This window comes from Emys orbicularis, chromosome 4 (genome assembly GCF_028017835.1).
Source record: "Emys orbicularis isolate rEmyOrb1 chromosome 4, rEmyOrb1.hap1, whole genome shotgun sequence".
Lineage (NCBI taxonomy): Eukaryota > Metazoa > Chordata > Testudines > Emydidae > Emys > Emys orbicularis.
The window spans coordinates 106,695,234-106,710,595 of NC_088686.1; the positions used below are offsets into that span (position 1 = coordinate 106,695,234).

At 42.4% G+C, this 15,362-nt stretch overlaps 1 protein-coding gene across 1 annotated transcript in view; it reads left to right on the forward strand.

Annotated features, from left to right (window-relative positions):
- NUCB2 (nucleobindin 2) overlaps window positions 1–15,362 on the forward strand; it is a 102,623-nt gene that overhangs the window by 30,366 nt on the left and 56,895 nt on the right. The window contains exons 6-11 of the mRNA XM_065403333.1: window positions 2,514–2,699; window positions 3,462–3,552; window positions 6,662–6,720; window positions 7,763–7,855; window positions 9,294–9,383; window positions 9,939–10,109. Of these exons, the coding sequence (XP_065259405.1) occupies window positions 2,514–2,699; window positions 3,462–3,552; window positions 6,662–6,720; window positions 7,763–7,855; window positions 9,294–9,383; window positions 9,939–10,109 (690 nt within the window). The remainder of the gene's footprint in view (window positions 1–2,513; window positions 2,700–3,461; window positions 3,553–6,661; window positions 6,721–7,762; window positions 7,856–9,293; window positions 9,384–9,938; window positions 10,110–15,362) is intronic.

The window sequence follows — 15,362 nt, forward strand, 5'->3', positions numbered from 1 at the left end:
GGCTTACCCTGGTGGGCCGTGTGCCAAAGGTTGCCGATCCCTGATATAAGATAACAATTGCCCCTCTCAAAATGGCCATATAGATTTCTGGACCTACCTTGTGTATGGCAAGCTGCAATACCACAACACAATTGAATTTCAGATATCAATACTAAAAGTTGCTTAATGAGCACTTATTGTACATTGGGTCTGGTAGAGATTAAGTAAATATCAATCACGGGCATGGTTCTTGCTCAGCTGACATATCAGTGAGACACAGTTTGGCTGAGAGTGCAGCATGGCTTTTTTCAATAGTGAGTTATGCCTCTCATGGAAAGAAAGATTTTAACCTCAGGCATGCAGCACGTAGCACTGTACATCTGACATTAGAAGCTGGTTGAATGTTTCTGCACAGAGAATTTGGTGAGTTAAAATGCTCCCTCCTAATTTACTCTTAAGAAACTTTCCAAAAATCTTACCAGTTAGGAGCATCATTTCAGAAAAATTCTGGTTGGTAGAGAGAGAGGGAAGTCCTTAACTAGCAGTTCTTTCTGTTTTTAAACCATTCCACCTTTGTCTGCTTTCATTTACCAGCGGGAATGACACAATTTAAGGGATACCTTAGGGGGCCATTTCCTCTATAATTGTTTTTTAAAATGTGGGGCATTTTGGAGATGAATTCTAAATAATTGGAGAGCAGTATCAGGTGAATCTGAACATCCTTTAGGGGAGAGCATGAGAATGCTGAACTTCCTTTAATACTATTAAATACATTAACATCAAAAACTGAAAACTAACCAGCTGCAAACTGCTTCCAAGCATAAGCAAGTCTGCATTAACTAACCCCCCATAAGGGTATGTCTGGACTAGCATGTGGTCCTGTTTCAACTCAAATTAATTGGCAATCAATTCATTCAGATTAATTTACATGATTGTAAACGCTAGTCTGGACAGTCCACAAACATAGAATTGTAGGACTGGAAGGGACCTTGAGAGGTCATCTAGTGCAGTCCCCTGCACTCATGGTAGGACTAAGCATTACCTAGACCATCCCTGACATGTGACTCAATGTTTGTTCACTAAACCCTACGGTAAACCATAGACATTTATATCCTGGAACAAACACCGGGAGTGATAACACTAGCATTTACTATTTTAAATGGATTAAGCTGATTCATAATAAAGCACTCTTATTCTAGAATAAATGTCCACACATGATGTTAATCAGGAAATAGCTATTTGGGAATAATTTTCCATATAGATGAGCCTTAACACAGACCTTCAAATATTATCCATTTTCACTCACAGTATTTAAAGTAATCTGTCGTTACAGATTAAGGGCTCGATTGTAGAGTTGCTATGAACCCTGAGCAAGGGACACCGGAGAGTCTTATAGACTTTAAGGCCAGAAGGGACCATCATGATCATCTAGTCTCACCTCCTGCACATTACAGGCCATAGAACCCCACCCACCCACTCCTGCAATAGGCCCATAACCTCTGGCTGAGTTACTGATGTCCTAAAATCTTGATTTAAAGACTTCAAGTTACAGAGAATCCACCATTTACTCTAATTCATACCAGCAAGTGACCTGTCCCCCATGCTACAGAAGAGGGTCCAAAGCCCCCAGGGTCTCTGCCAATCTGACCTGTGGGAAAATTCTTTCCCAGACCCAAATATGGCGATCAGTTAGACCCTGAACATGTGGGCAAGACCCATCAGCCAGACACCTGGGAAAGAATTCTCTGTAGTAACTCAGAGCCGTCCCCATCTAGTGCCCCATCTCCGGCCGTAGGAGTTATTTGCTAATGGGTTTCATCATGCCATCGCCTCCATAAATTTATCAAGCTCAGTCTAGAAACAAGTTAGTTTTTTTGCCCCTCTCTACTCCTGTTGAAAGGCTGTTCCAGCACTACAATCCTCTGATGTTAGAGACCTTTGTCTAATTTCAAGCATATACTTGCTGAGGGCCGGTATATAGCCATTTGTTCTTGTGCCAACATTAGCCCTTAGCTTAAAATAACTCCTCTCCCTCCCAGGTGTTAAATCCTCTGATGTTTGGTACCTGCTACCTCTTAGCTCCTGGAGGAAGTGCACTGTGCTAGCCTTGTACCTGGTGCATATTATTTCCCTCATCATGCCAATTCAGATGCACTGGCTGGAACATATGTAGGGAGAAAGGAGTCAAAACTGTGTCTATTCTCCAGTCCCTGCCCATCTGTGTGGGATGGAGAGTAATGGCCCTTTGTACAATGTGGGTAGCCTACCCAGGAGAGTAAGGGTGCCTTACTGCCTCCTCTTAAATCAATGCATGGGCGAGGAAAGCAACTCAGTTGATTCCTAAAATATTAAATTCTGTGAAACTGATTGGTTTTGCTGAACAGGTAGAGTGGGGAAAGACGGATATTACGCTACACTCTGTTGAAAGATGATCCCCAATTAGTTTACCTTGTGTTTGGCAAAGCAATGGCAATATGGCCAGTCATTCACACTTCTAAGCAATACAGTCTTTTCAGCATAAACATTTCTTGTAGGCTACAAGTGACCTGGAAAACTATGACAAGACACGCCACGATGAATTTAAGAAATACGAGATGATGAAGGAACATGAAAGGAGAGAATATTTAAAAACACTGAATGAAGAGAAGAGACGGGAAGAAGAATCCAAATATGAGGAGATGAAGAAAAAGCATGGCGATCACCCCAAAGTGAATCATCCTGTAAGGATACAGTGTTTACACATTTCTTATCCTGCTAGAGAAAGCTTTGCATACCAAAGAGCAATGGCTTATAACAAAACAGGCCCGGATAACACCTTGTTCATTCACATATTATCAGTATTAAAATGGGGAATAAAGACTAATACTCTGTGGATGGGATTTTCAAAAGTCTTAAACTCTGCTCCCTTTGAAATCAGCGAGAATCTTACCACTGAGTTCAATGGAAAGAAAGAGAGAGAACCCAATGCTGAGCACTTTAGAAAACCCTACCCTAGATGCCTGTTAGCTTTGTTGTGTTTGGTATACAGCTATGTGATATACTGGCAAAATGCTTGCTCATAAAGACGCCAGAGATTATTCAGGATTATTCTGCCCCACCCATGCTTACACTGCAAATCCCAACATTACAGCTACCTTCCCTCTGGGCAAGAAGAGTAGACTGAAATTCACTTTAGACACAGTTCCTAAATGAGGGGCTGTGCAAAGCGATTCCAGGGGTTCCGTTTCCCCAGAGTCTGAGTATGCTGCTTCATGGCACCCTCAACCCCTCTGCCTTGTGACAACGCAGAGCCTGATTCAGAACCCATTGAAGTCAATGGAAGAAGACTGCCATTGATTTCTGTGGGCTTTGGATCAGGCCTATAAAGCCGGGCCATTCTAAAGGTTTTTGAAAAGTCTTTTTGAAAAACTTTAACTCCAGTTTAGTGCAATAAAATTACATGTCATTACTTTGAGTGATTTCTATTTGTAACCAATCTACAGGGAAGCAAAGACCAACTTAAAGAGGTGTGGGAGGAGTCGGATGGGCTGGATCCTAATGACTTCAATCCAAAGACATTTTTCAAGTTACATGGTAAGAGATTAGATTTAGTTTAAAAGGTGCAAGTCAATTGATTCTTGCATTATCTATTTGTTTGGAAGGTGTTATCTTCTGTTGGGAAAAATCTGGTCACACAAGCTATTTGGATGAGTCCAGAAAGACAAAAAGGAGTAAATCAGCAGTTTTGTCAAGTTCAAACTGTTCATGCAAGAGCACTTACTACCACGATGGGTGTATGTACTATTGTACTGCTATACTCTCAAGTGGAGCAATGTAAAAATTCAGCAGGTTATATTTTCAAAAAGAGCTCATGTATCTCCAAGAGGAGTGCAATAATTGTATGTGGCAGTAGGTTTAAAAGACACAGCTGGTTCTTCAGTTGCCAGGTAATTTTTTTTAGGGGGAAAGTCCTTAGTTGTCATTTTGCCCACAAACTATGCTATCAGGATGTGCCACAGAAGGACAGTATGAATGAACTTGCAGTTTCACCATCTCAGTCTAGCTCAGTAAACGGAGTGTCAGTCATTCTACTGCAGGGGTGGGCAAACTTTTTGGCCTGAGGGCCACATCTGGGTATGGAAGTTGTATGGCAGGCCATGAATGCTCATGAAATTGGGGGTTAGGGTGTGTGGGAGGAAGCGGGGGTCGAGGGCTCCAGCTGGGGGTGCGGGCTCTGGGGGTGGGACTGGGGATGAGAGGTTGGAGGCGCAGGAGGGTGCTCCCGGCTGGGACCGAGGGGTTCGGAGGGCAGGAGGGGGATCAGGGCTGGGTCAGGGGAAGGGGGTCAGGGGTGCAGGCTCTGGGCGGCGCTTACCTCAAGGAGCTCCAGGAAGCAGTGGCATGTTCCCCCCTCCGGCTCCTACGCGGTGGCACAGCCAGGTGGCTCTGCACCCTGCCCCGTCCGCAGGCACCACCCCTGCAGCTCCCATTGGCCGCGATTCCTGGCCAATAGGAGCTGCGGGGGTGGCGCTTGGGGTGGGGGCAGCATGCGGAGCCCCTTGGCTGCCTCTGCGCATAGGAGGCGGAGGGGGGACATGCCACTGCTTCCGGGAGCCATGCAGAGCCATGGCAAGCCCCCGACCCCGCTCCCTGGCTGGAGCGCTGGAGCAGCGCAAGCCCCAGACCCCACTCCGTGGTAGGAGCTCGAGGGCCGGATTAAAACGTCTGAAGTGCTGGATGCTGCCCCTGGGCCGTAGTTTGCCCACCCCTGTTGTACCTCTGGAAAAGCACAAAGAATTGGGCTCCTTCAGGGACGGTCACAGTCCTCTAAAAAATAAATAAAGCTGCCTTTACTATTTCTGGTTTCTGCAGCCAGAACTTGAAACAGTAGCAGAGAGGTGTAAACTTTGCCCATTGATCTTAATAGGGTGTTCACGTCCTTAAATCTCATAACTTAACTACTTCACTGCTGAGCTGTATGCAAAGGCACTTAGGCCTCATCTGCACAGTGGGATAATGTGCTCTATGGCAGGTGATTTCTAAAGCGCATTAATTGGTCTGTATAGACCCTGCTGGTGTATGCTAAAGGTTCTCTGGTATGCTTTAATGTAGTAGTGTTTCAAATCTTTCAATGATAGAACAACATCTTAGTGTGCTTTAGAAATAACACTCTTGTACAGCACATTACCCCACTGTGTAGGCAGGCCCTTACTTGGTGCAGCTGAATGTGCCTGGCGTTGTGCTGATGGTTTAATGAAGGGCTGAACAAAAACAAATGGAGGAAACTAGGTTTGGTTTTGACTCACCCAGTTCACAAAGGGAAAAAATGCACAAGCTGAAACTAATGCCAGGTCCAACTGAAGCAAAGAATTTCTGAACTGTCTGTCTGACCTTTTTTAATCCTGGTTTATGAGTATATTAAAGTCCTATGCAATTTAGCCACTCTACTTCACATTCAAAAAAGTATTAGATTTTATTTCTTTTCTCCTAGGAATCTAAGTAGAGCCATATAGCTTCTTCTTTTGTGTCAGTTTCACCAAAACAGAAATAGCCAGTTCTTCTCATTGAAAATTAACATACAAGTTCTCTGATGCAGCTTACAATAGTATATAAACACTTATTTGAATTAGACTAGACATTCTCTCAACCATTAAAATATCACATAATATTCAGATTAAGAACGGATGGTCATGTAGCATGAGTTACTGATCCACAGTTACCAAATATTTAATAAATTTCCTTTTGGCATGCCTTGCCAAACTCACGCTAAACTGGGTCCCTTCCTGAAGGATGGAGTATTTATATAGCAGTCAGCAGAATTCTGTAATTTGCTTGGAGAAACTTCCATACATTTAGCCAAACTTTTCCACAGGTTCCTGGTGGTCCGGGATATATTTACAAATCTTGCCCAACTATAGCTACCTTTTCTCATGTTGAGCAATACCTTACTGTGAGAGTGGCCTGGGTATTCTTATTTTAGGTTTTAACCAATAAACACCAATAAAAAACACACCCCGCCCCAAAAATGAAATCAGTGTTTATCCAATAGACACGGGAAAAACAGCAGAAATTGTTGCTTGTAGCTAAGGGTTTGTTTACACAGAGCAGTAATGCAGACTACAGGAATCTGTGTAGATCCTGACAGTGCACACCAAAGGTTTCCTAGTGCACTTTAGCATAGTGCTGTTTGAAACAGTACTATGTTAAAGCACACTAGGGAACATTACAAAGAGATTACAGTATATAGAAGAAGAAAGCCCTGAAAAAAAAACCCATTTTTGGACTTCTACATAAAACTCAAAAATTGCTAAAAATAATCCCCCCCAAAATGAAAATAAGAAATCCCCCCAAAAGACAGAGGGCCTAGAGCCCCATTATGACCTGTTTGGTTAGCAGTTTCTTTTAGCTTTAGATGTCTTTTAGCTTTTCTTATTTGAGAGTTAGAGGAATCCTTGCAGCCTTATCTGATCATAAGTAAATATCCAAGTTGCCAGAAATCCAGTGCAGACCAACCACAGCCTGATTTATGGTTAAGTGGAATAATCTCCATGTCATACTCTGTACTCAGCATCTTATTAGGTACAGAGGTTAATCCACTCTAGACTCTCTGCTGGCATCTGCTTATCTGACCCATTGTGAACTACTGTATTCATTATCTTCTGTATTTACTGAATTTATATTTTCAACTCTTATACTTTTCTAGATGTCAATAATGATGGCTTCTTGGATGAGCAAGAATTAGAGGCCCTGTTTACTAAAGAGGTAAAAAAAAACAAAACCCACTTTTCAGAGCATTCAATATATTGATGCGTCCCCTCTCTTTCTAAAGGGACATTTACTTATTTTATTTTGATTTAGACTATGAACAAGAACATTTATCCCCAGGTCTGAGTGACCTTGACACTCAGAAATTATTCAGCACACCATTGAGGGAGAGAAACAGTGGTTTAGTGATTAAGGCAGAGGGCTGGGATTCAGGAGTCATGGGTTCAATATCTTGCTCTGCCACAGACTCTCCTGAGCCAGTGAGACGAGATGGACCTGACAACATGCCCTCAGGGTTAACAAACTCAGGCTATTATGGACCAAAGCAGAGAGTGAATTCTAAAGTGCACAACCCTTACAGAGAGCACCTTGCCAGTAGCCTCCTCTTCTAGACCAGTGGGGGGAGAGGCAGTCTTTTAGATGGGTGTTTGCCAACTGCTGATGGTTTTGTAAGTTAAAACCATAACCTGAAAAATCCACTCCAAAAACTATAGGTAGCCAGTGCAGATCAAGGAGTACAGAACAACAATACGCACAAAAAGAGACACCACTTAACAAATGGACACTGGGTTCAGCACCAGATTTACACCCAGGTCCGGCAATTGACCTCATATGGTCCCACCTCTGTGCCCACATGGGGTTCCACTGAAGTCAGTTGGGCTCCTCGCCTGCACTAATGCAATCCTAGGATCAGGGTCTAGATTTCCATGTGAATTTAAAATATAATCCTGTGTAGAGGATATTACAGTAGTCAACTTGAATTAACAACTGGCTTCATACCATTGAAAAGCTCACTTTCTGCTTAAAATTATGCTAAAATAAATTATTTCTTTACCTAGAGCAATCATTTCCCTTCAGATTTACTGTTCAGTCAAAAGTGCCTCAGCTAAATGTAATGCAAAAGCACATCAGTGTCAGGGCTGGTTCAAATTGGTGAAGCTTTGTTTTTAAGCAACATTTTACGTCATTGTCTCAAATGTGCTCTATTCTGAATAAGCAGTCCTTTCTTCCAGCTAATGTTTACTACATTTATTTTCAGCTGGAGAAAGTATATGACCCCAAAAATGAAGAGGATGATATGGTGGAAATGGAAGAAGAAAGGCTAAGAATGAGAGAGCATGTTATGAATGAGGTGTGGTCTGAAGGTTAACAGAGTTGGCCAAATCCTGCTCTGTTGTACCTGTGCAATCCTACTGAAGTCAGCGAGGTTGCCCAGGTACAGCAGAGGGAAATTTTGCCCATTTTACTATATACTGCTTCACAGGCATACAATTAATTCAAAGCATGCTATGCTGCAATCTCAGGCAATATCTTGTCCTCACTCAGAAAAGATGCTGGATAGATAAAATTGCTTGGTAAAGTCCAATGTTCCCATTTACTGAGTTCCAGAATAATCATGCTGTGGAGCAGGCATGGAGATCTCTACAGATGTCCCAGAATCCACAGATATTACCTGTGAATCCTGGGGCATAGAGTTGGCCAGGGCTGGCCTCTGTGTTGTTCCCTTAGCCTGCCTTATACATCTGTCAGAACAGCTCCAAGCTGGAAAATTTTGTCAGTGCTTTCTTGCCTGTATCCAGCCCTCCCCCCACTTCACAAGGAGTCTGACAGCAACATATGCCAACATTCATTCTTGCAGATATTTCCCAGGGGTGTTGGGAAGGGATGATGCTCTATAGAGTTGGTGTCCTCCAGCAACAGCACTTCTACATCCAGATGTACTCCCTAAAGCTTGAGGAGTGCATTGAGGTTGTGCTTCTATTAGTCAGAGGGAGGCCCTGAAGGAGGGATTCTGGGACAGTTTAACTGGTTTCCTGCTACTTTAATTCCCTCCTTCTAAAGTGGAAGGTTAGGATGGATCACAGTTATTGGCAGCAAGTTTTCAGTCGGCTTTTAGTGTGAGCTTCTTTTGGAGTTGAAAGGCCAAGAGAACTAAATCCTAGATATCGAGGTTATAGATGTATTAGAAATCCTGGCTTGCAGTTGGGACAGCTCAGAAACATAAGACTGTGTTCAACCTAATCCTGCATTAATGTCTTAGGGCAGGTCTTCACTACGGGGGGGGAGGGGGGGGGAGGGTCGATTTAAGATACGCAAATTCAGCTACGCGAATAGCGTAGCTGAATTCGACGTATCGCAGCCGACTTACCCTGCTGTAGGGACGGTGGCAAAATCGACCTCTGCGGCTTCCCGTCGACGGCGCTTACTCCCACCTCTGCTGGTGGAGTAAGAGCGTCGATTCGGGGATCGATTGTCGCGTCCCGACGAGACGTGATAAATCGATCCCCCAGAGGTAGATTTCTACCCGCTGATTCAGGCGGGTAGTGTAGACCTAGCCTATGAGACATTCCAGTGAGAGAGACAGTAGTAAAGCAAGCATTTGGAAAGGAAAGCAGAATCAAAACCAAATTGAAAAAAGTTGCAGTTTTGCACTTGAAAATGAAAGTAGGTCTGGTTTAACGTGAAAAAACAATCACATGATTAAGTTGCTTTATAAATGTAGGTTCAACCCCCTCAAAGTCTCTTGTATTGGTCAAAGATGTGTTACATTTTGTTTTTGCTTTAACTAGATTGACGTCAACAAGGACCGGTTAGTAACTTTACACGAGTTCCTGAAAGCTACAGAGAAAAAAGAATTTTTGGAGCCAGATAGCTGGGAGGTAATAATAGCATGTTCCAGGTGGAACATACTGTACTGTTACTATCAGTCTAATCAGGAAACTAAGTGTCATGTTTGTCTCTGACTTTTCATTTTTCCTCCTCCTTGGTATGTGCCTATGTGCCATTGTTAGAGGCATTAGCTAAATAAAATGTAATCTAGGTATTTAAGAACATAAATTGAATAGGTCTTGTGCCATCATGTGGATTATCTGAAAGCCTGTTGCTTGCACAGGCCTTTGAAACAGAAAACAAACATTTTGGCTATGGATTTCCTTGGATGGAGGACAGAATTCAATTAGAAGCAGGAGAAGTGATTTTTTTCACCTCATCCCACATTTTGAGCAGGATTCAAACCATTTCCTCATAAGTAGAAGTGATGAATTCCTTCACAGTACAATATATTTTTGGAAGTATCAAACCAAAATTTTCTGTATTGGTGAATTTTAGAATCCAGCTCGTAGCCATAGTATTGTGAAGATTACTAATTTCCTTTTGCAAGTTGTATTTTTATTATTCCTGTGTGAAGGTTCTTAGTTCTCTACGTTTTCTTGCAGACATTGGATCAACAGCAGGTCTTCACTGAAGAGGAGCTGAAGGAATTTGAAACGCATATTTTGCAGCAGGAAAATGAACTCCTGAAGAAGGCAGAAGATCTTCAACAACAGAAGGAAGAGCTACAGAGACAGCATGACCAGCTTCAGGCTCAGAAACAGGAACTTCAGCAGGTGCTGTCATTGTAATAGGAGGATTCCTCCCATTTGCTGAGCCTTTCGCTGAATTTCCGAAAGGCAAAGCGGTGCTACTTCTGGAGTCGTTGTCCCTTTAGGTAGTGTATGAGCCATGAGGGCTGCAGATGAATTTTAAACTCATTTTTCCTGCAACAGGATACAACCTATAACTCCAGATTACACCAAACAGTGAAGCTGAACTATGTATGTTTCCACTGGTGAAGATCATATGTAATGAGTGTACATACTGTCAAAGGCATTGAATTATGCAAGGTGAAAGGAAGCTGATGCTGCTGAGTTCTCAGACCCCTCTTGTTTTTACCCCCCACGCCCTACCCATCAGGTTGTACAACAGATGGAACAGAGGAAGCTACAGCAAGGAAGTCCTCTATCGGGACCAGCTGGGGAACTGAAATTCCAGCCACGTATGTAAATTATATTACATTACATTATGGACATAAACTTTTAAATCTAAGATCCCATTTCAAAAGTGGGTTAAAAGCTCCTTTCTCTCTGGTGAAATTGTAAGTATAACTTGTCTGCAGTGATCCATTTTAGGGAAAATTGCTGAGCTTTCTTTAAGAGGAAAGTATTGAAGTTTTCTAAAGTAATCTGGAGGTCTAAGTACATTATTAAAATATCACTAAACCCAATAAATATGAGATTAAATAATAACCTCCCTGGAAAAGCCAGAGTTCACTTTTGCAGAGTTTCTGAGGCATGACATGGTCATAGAGACAGGATTTGCCTCATTTCAGAGTGAGCATATGTTGTGGCCTTTCAGTCCCCAGAGATGTCCTGAGATCTAGGAGATCCAGAGTCTCAGAGTATCCATAGAAGGCTGGGGCATTCACAGGGAGCCAGCCTCTGTTTGTTATTTTTGGGTCTCCCTGTGTCACAAAGAACCTTGGTGCTAATGCTTCACCCTATGCCCTGAATGAGTTTGCCAACACAGAGTGGGAATCTGCAGGAACTAATGCTGTTCTTACCCCCTGTATCCTCCAGAAGGGAGAAAACCCTGATCCCTGACCTTGTAGGTATTCTTTCCCATGGGTATTTCCTCGTGGATTTGCTGGGTGGATCTGTTTATTTATAATAGTTACAAGGTGCCTTTCACTTTCAGCCAACTGCTGAAGATGTCTTCATTGAGTGGCTGTCCCCATACCATGTACCACCAAATAGCTGGCAAAAATATGTATGCAGAGGAGAGGTTTCAGTGCTGGATTTTTTATTTGCCCAGTGAAGTGAAGAAGTTTTGATTATCTTTTCCTGTTAGAAGAGCCTTTATCCATATGATCTACCAGCCTAACACCTTCCCTTTTGAGATCCAGATGGCTGTAGGTCAGCGGTTCTCAAACTGTGGGTCAGGACACCAAAGTGGGTCACGACCCCATTTTAATGGGGTTGCCAGGGCTGGCGTTAGACTTGCTGGGGCCCCGGATAGGGAGGCCAAAGCCTGAGTCCCCCTGCCTGGGGCCAAAGGCGAAGGTCTTCAGCCCGGCACAGTGGGGCTCAGGCTTCAGTCCTGCAGCCCGGAGTCGTGTAGTAATTTTTATTGTCAGAAGGGGTCATGGTGCAATGAAGTTTGAGAACCTCTGCCATTGGTTACTGGGATCCCCCATGCAAAGGAACATGTCTGGGACACCATCTGCTTCCTTCTTCCACACACCTCTAGGTTCCCCTCCCATCTCTGCATATCCACAACTCTTCCCTGGCTGCCTTCTGAAAGTTTATGACCTTCCCATTGTGTGACCTCTTGGGAACAATGATACTGATCTACTTTGTGAAGTGCTTTGAGATCGATCATGACAAGCACTATGCAAGAGAATGTTTGTGCTTCTTCCCAGCCCCAAACTGACCAGGAAGCTAGTGGATGGATCTGATGCACAATTTTCCAAAAAGGAAACAGTGCTTAGGAAATTTAATCTCTACTGCAGCCCATTGCTGTGGGAATCAGATGAGACTGCTCAGGGAAGGATGTACATGAGATGCAAAACCCTCCAAAATGTGACCAAGTAGGTGTACAGGTCAACTACTCAATCTGCACACCACATGTGTCAGGAAGGGTGTTCTCCCAGCTAGAGAAACAAGACAAGGGTGTTAAATTACTTGTCTGAGGCCACACAGTAAACCAGGATGAGCAAATGCATTAAAACTGGGAATAGAACTCAGGCATCCTGGCTCCCTGGTCTCTGCTCAGTTCACTAGACCTGCTTGTTTCTCTATCATTCTTAATTTAGAAAAGACAAGTGCAAAGTGCTTCACTGGAAGGGGGGGGGGGAAATCAAATGCACAACTACAAAATGGGGAATAACTGATCAGATTGTAGTACTGCTGAAAAGGAGGAGAGGGTTATTGGGGATCACAAATTAAATGTGAGCCAACAATAGGATGCAGTTGTGAAAATGGCTAATACTGTGGGGTGTATGAACAGGAGTGTCATTAGACACAGGAGGTAATTATCTTGGTCTGCTCAGCACTGGTGAGGCCTCAGATGGTGTACTGTGTCCAGTTCTAGGTGCTACACTTTAAGATGCAGACAAATGGGAGAGAGTCCAGAGGAGAAAAAAAATAAAATGATAAAAAGTTTAGAAAATCTGACCTATGAGGAAATATTTTTTTTAAATTGGGCATGTGTAGTCTTGAGAAAAAGACTGAGGGGGGAAACCTGATAAAAGTCTTCAAATGTGTTAAGGGCTATTATGAAGAGGAGGTAATCAATTGTTCTCCATGTCCATTGAAGGTAGGCCAAGAAGTGATTAGCTTAATCTGCAGCAAGAGAGATTTAAATTGCATATTAGGAAAAACTGTCTACCTATAAGGATTGTTAAACTTTGGAATAGGTTTCCAAGGGAGATTGTGGAATCCCAATCTTTGGAGGTGTTTAAGAACAGGTTAGACAAATACCTGTCAGGGATGGTCTAGGTATACTTGATCCTACCTCAGTGCAGGGGGCTGAACTGGATGACCTCTCAAGGTCCCTTCCAGCCATACATATCTGTGATTCTATGGTAACTAATCCAAAAAAACCCAAAATCTCTGGAGACTGTGTTTAAGCATAGAATTAATAACAGTTTTCCACAGTATGTCAGTATGTGTGTTCATAGCTAGCAATAGAGAGTTTAATACTTTTGCTGAAATGGTTTAAAAAAATGTAAAATTAATCCAATGAATGATGGGTGCCGGATTCCCATAGGCTTCTTTGAAAAAAATCTCAGCCATATTAAAGATCCAGAGGTAAAACAGAACAGTCATGTAGCATCGAAGACTGTTAGATACAAAAGCTTGCTGTACATAACAATCTTATTTTAAATTATTTGCTGAAGTCGTTCATGTAGTATAAAGCATGATTCTGTTCTGAAAGATGATTATGTAAAAATGGCATCATGGGGTTTGCATGTTTATGGTCTCAATTCCAATTCAGACCACTCATTTTTCCAAATAAAAAGGATGTTTTCCCCCCCTAACTGCCAGGCATGGAAACTCAGCTTGGAATCTGAAAGTCAAGCTGGTTTGCATATTGTCGTGTGTAATAATTCAGCAATCTGAATTTATTTAGCAGTTCTGTTGATCATGTGGAAGCCAAAATAAAACCCAGCTCAGTCTTTCTTAGCTGGGCTGGCTTTGCAGGGCATGTAGGGTAAAGAATATAAATAGGTTTGTCACCAAAGTCAACTGACATAGCTGAAATATACACTAGGAGCAGATTTGTTTAGTAATGAGGTGTCATTTGTACCTGAAAATTCATATTTCCAGGAGTTTGAAAAATTGGATAAGAATGTGCAAAAAAATGGTAAAATAAAGAAACATAGGATCAAACTTCTCAGAGGAGGGAATGGCATTTGAGATTCATCTGCAGTGTTTACATATATGTCTGTTATGTATAATCTGCACATGCGGGGTGTGGTCCATTAAAGTCAATGAGCTTTGGTTCAGATCCACAGTGGTTGTACGCAAAATTCTGTGAACACAACTTAGCTCTGGCCACCTATGAAAATTAGTCCCATAGTTTTCCAATAAAAAGTTAGAACTTTAGGTTCCTCTTATCACTCCTCCTTTTTGCTAAAGTTTGTCTAGTTAACTTTTCAAAAGATCATGGCCAAGCACTTGGGTATAGTTTTATATTTAACATTTTATGATATTTTTTAGGAGCTGGAAAACCTTTCTGCATCAGGGCATATATCCCAATCTGTGACATATGGGTTGCATACTTTCCCATGGGTCATGTCCTTCTGTTGAGGTCCTTTGAAAATTCTCTTAAGCAGGTGGTCAATCAAAGTGGAACTTTCAGAAGCACCTATATCACTTGAGAATCCTAGGGACTTGTGCCCCTAAGTCACTTAAGGAAATTACACTCTGAATGACTGGCCATCCTGTCAGCAGGTTAGCACATTGTGGATGGTCATCACATAGTACAGCCCATACTAACTGCTTCATGTTCCGATTGAGAAGAACAAACCCAGTTGTTGTAAATTGCTGCACATGTTTCATATCAGAGAAACTGACAGGTAGTGAACACTTTTCAGTATATATTTCTCTTTTCTGCTTTGAATGAGTCTTGCACTTCCCACACACCTCACACACTTTTATTCCTGAATGGGACTGAAATTAACCTGGCTTTGTTAGCTTCCATGTTTGAGCACCACTTCTTCACACCCAAGTTCAGTGATTACAGTTCACTCTTAAATACCCTGCAGTTCAATTGCTAAGCCACTCAATTCTGTAACTAAAACTCAAGCATAACTTTAGGCTCATCCTGATCCCTGAACTTCTGAAAGGAATAACAGATTGTTGGGTTTAGTGAACAGGTTGCTGCGTAGTGTTGGTGGCCTGTGATATACAGGAGATAAGACAAGATGATCTAGTGGTCCTTCCCCATCTATGGCTCTGAAGATGCCAAAACCCTATATATAAGAAAGTAATTCTGAGAAACATTCCATGCTGTACTGAATTCTTAACTGTCCATTTGCAGTTCACGCCAGCACAGTTACCTATGTTTTTCATCAGAGCCTGGTTCCCAGTGTTGTCAAACTCTTTTCCACTTTCATGTAATTCACGCCAAATGAGAAGTCTTTCATATCATATAAGCAGGGGGAAAAAAGGAGTAGAACAGGTGCTCTCCTGTGTAATTTATGCAAATATCTATAATAAATGAGTTTTGTGGCAACTTTTCATTGTCCAGTTTTCCAATGAAAGTCTCCCTGGTCTGGGTTATGCAATCTGATTATCCATTGACAGGGTATAGATCAA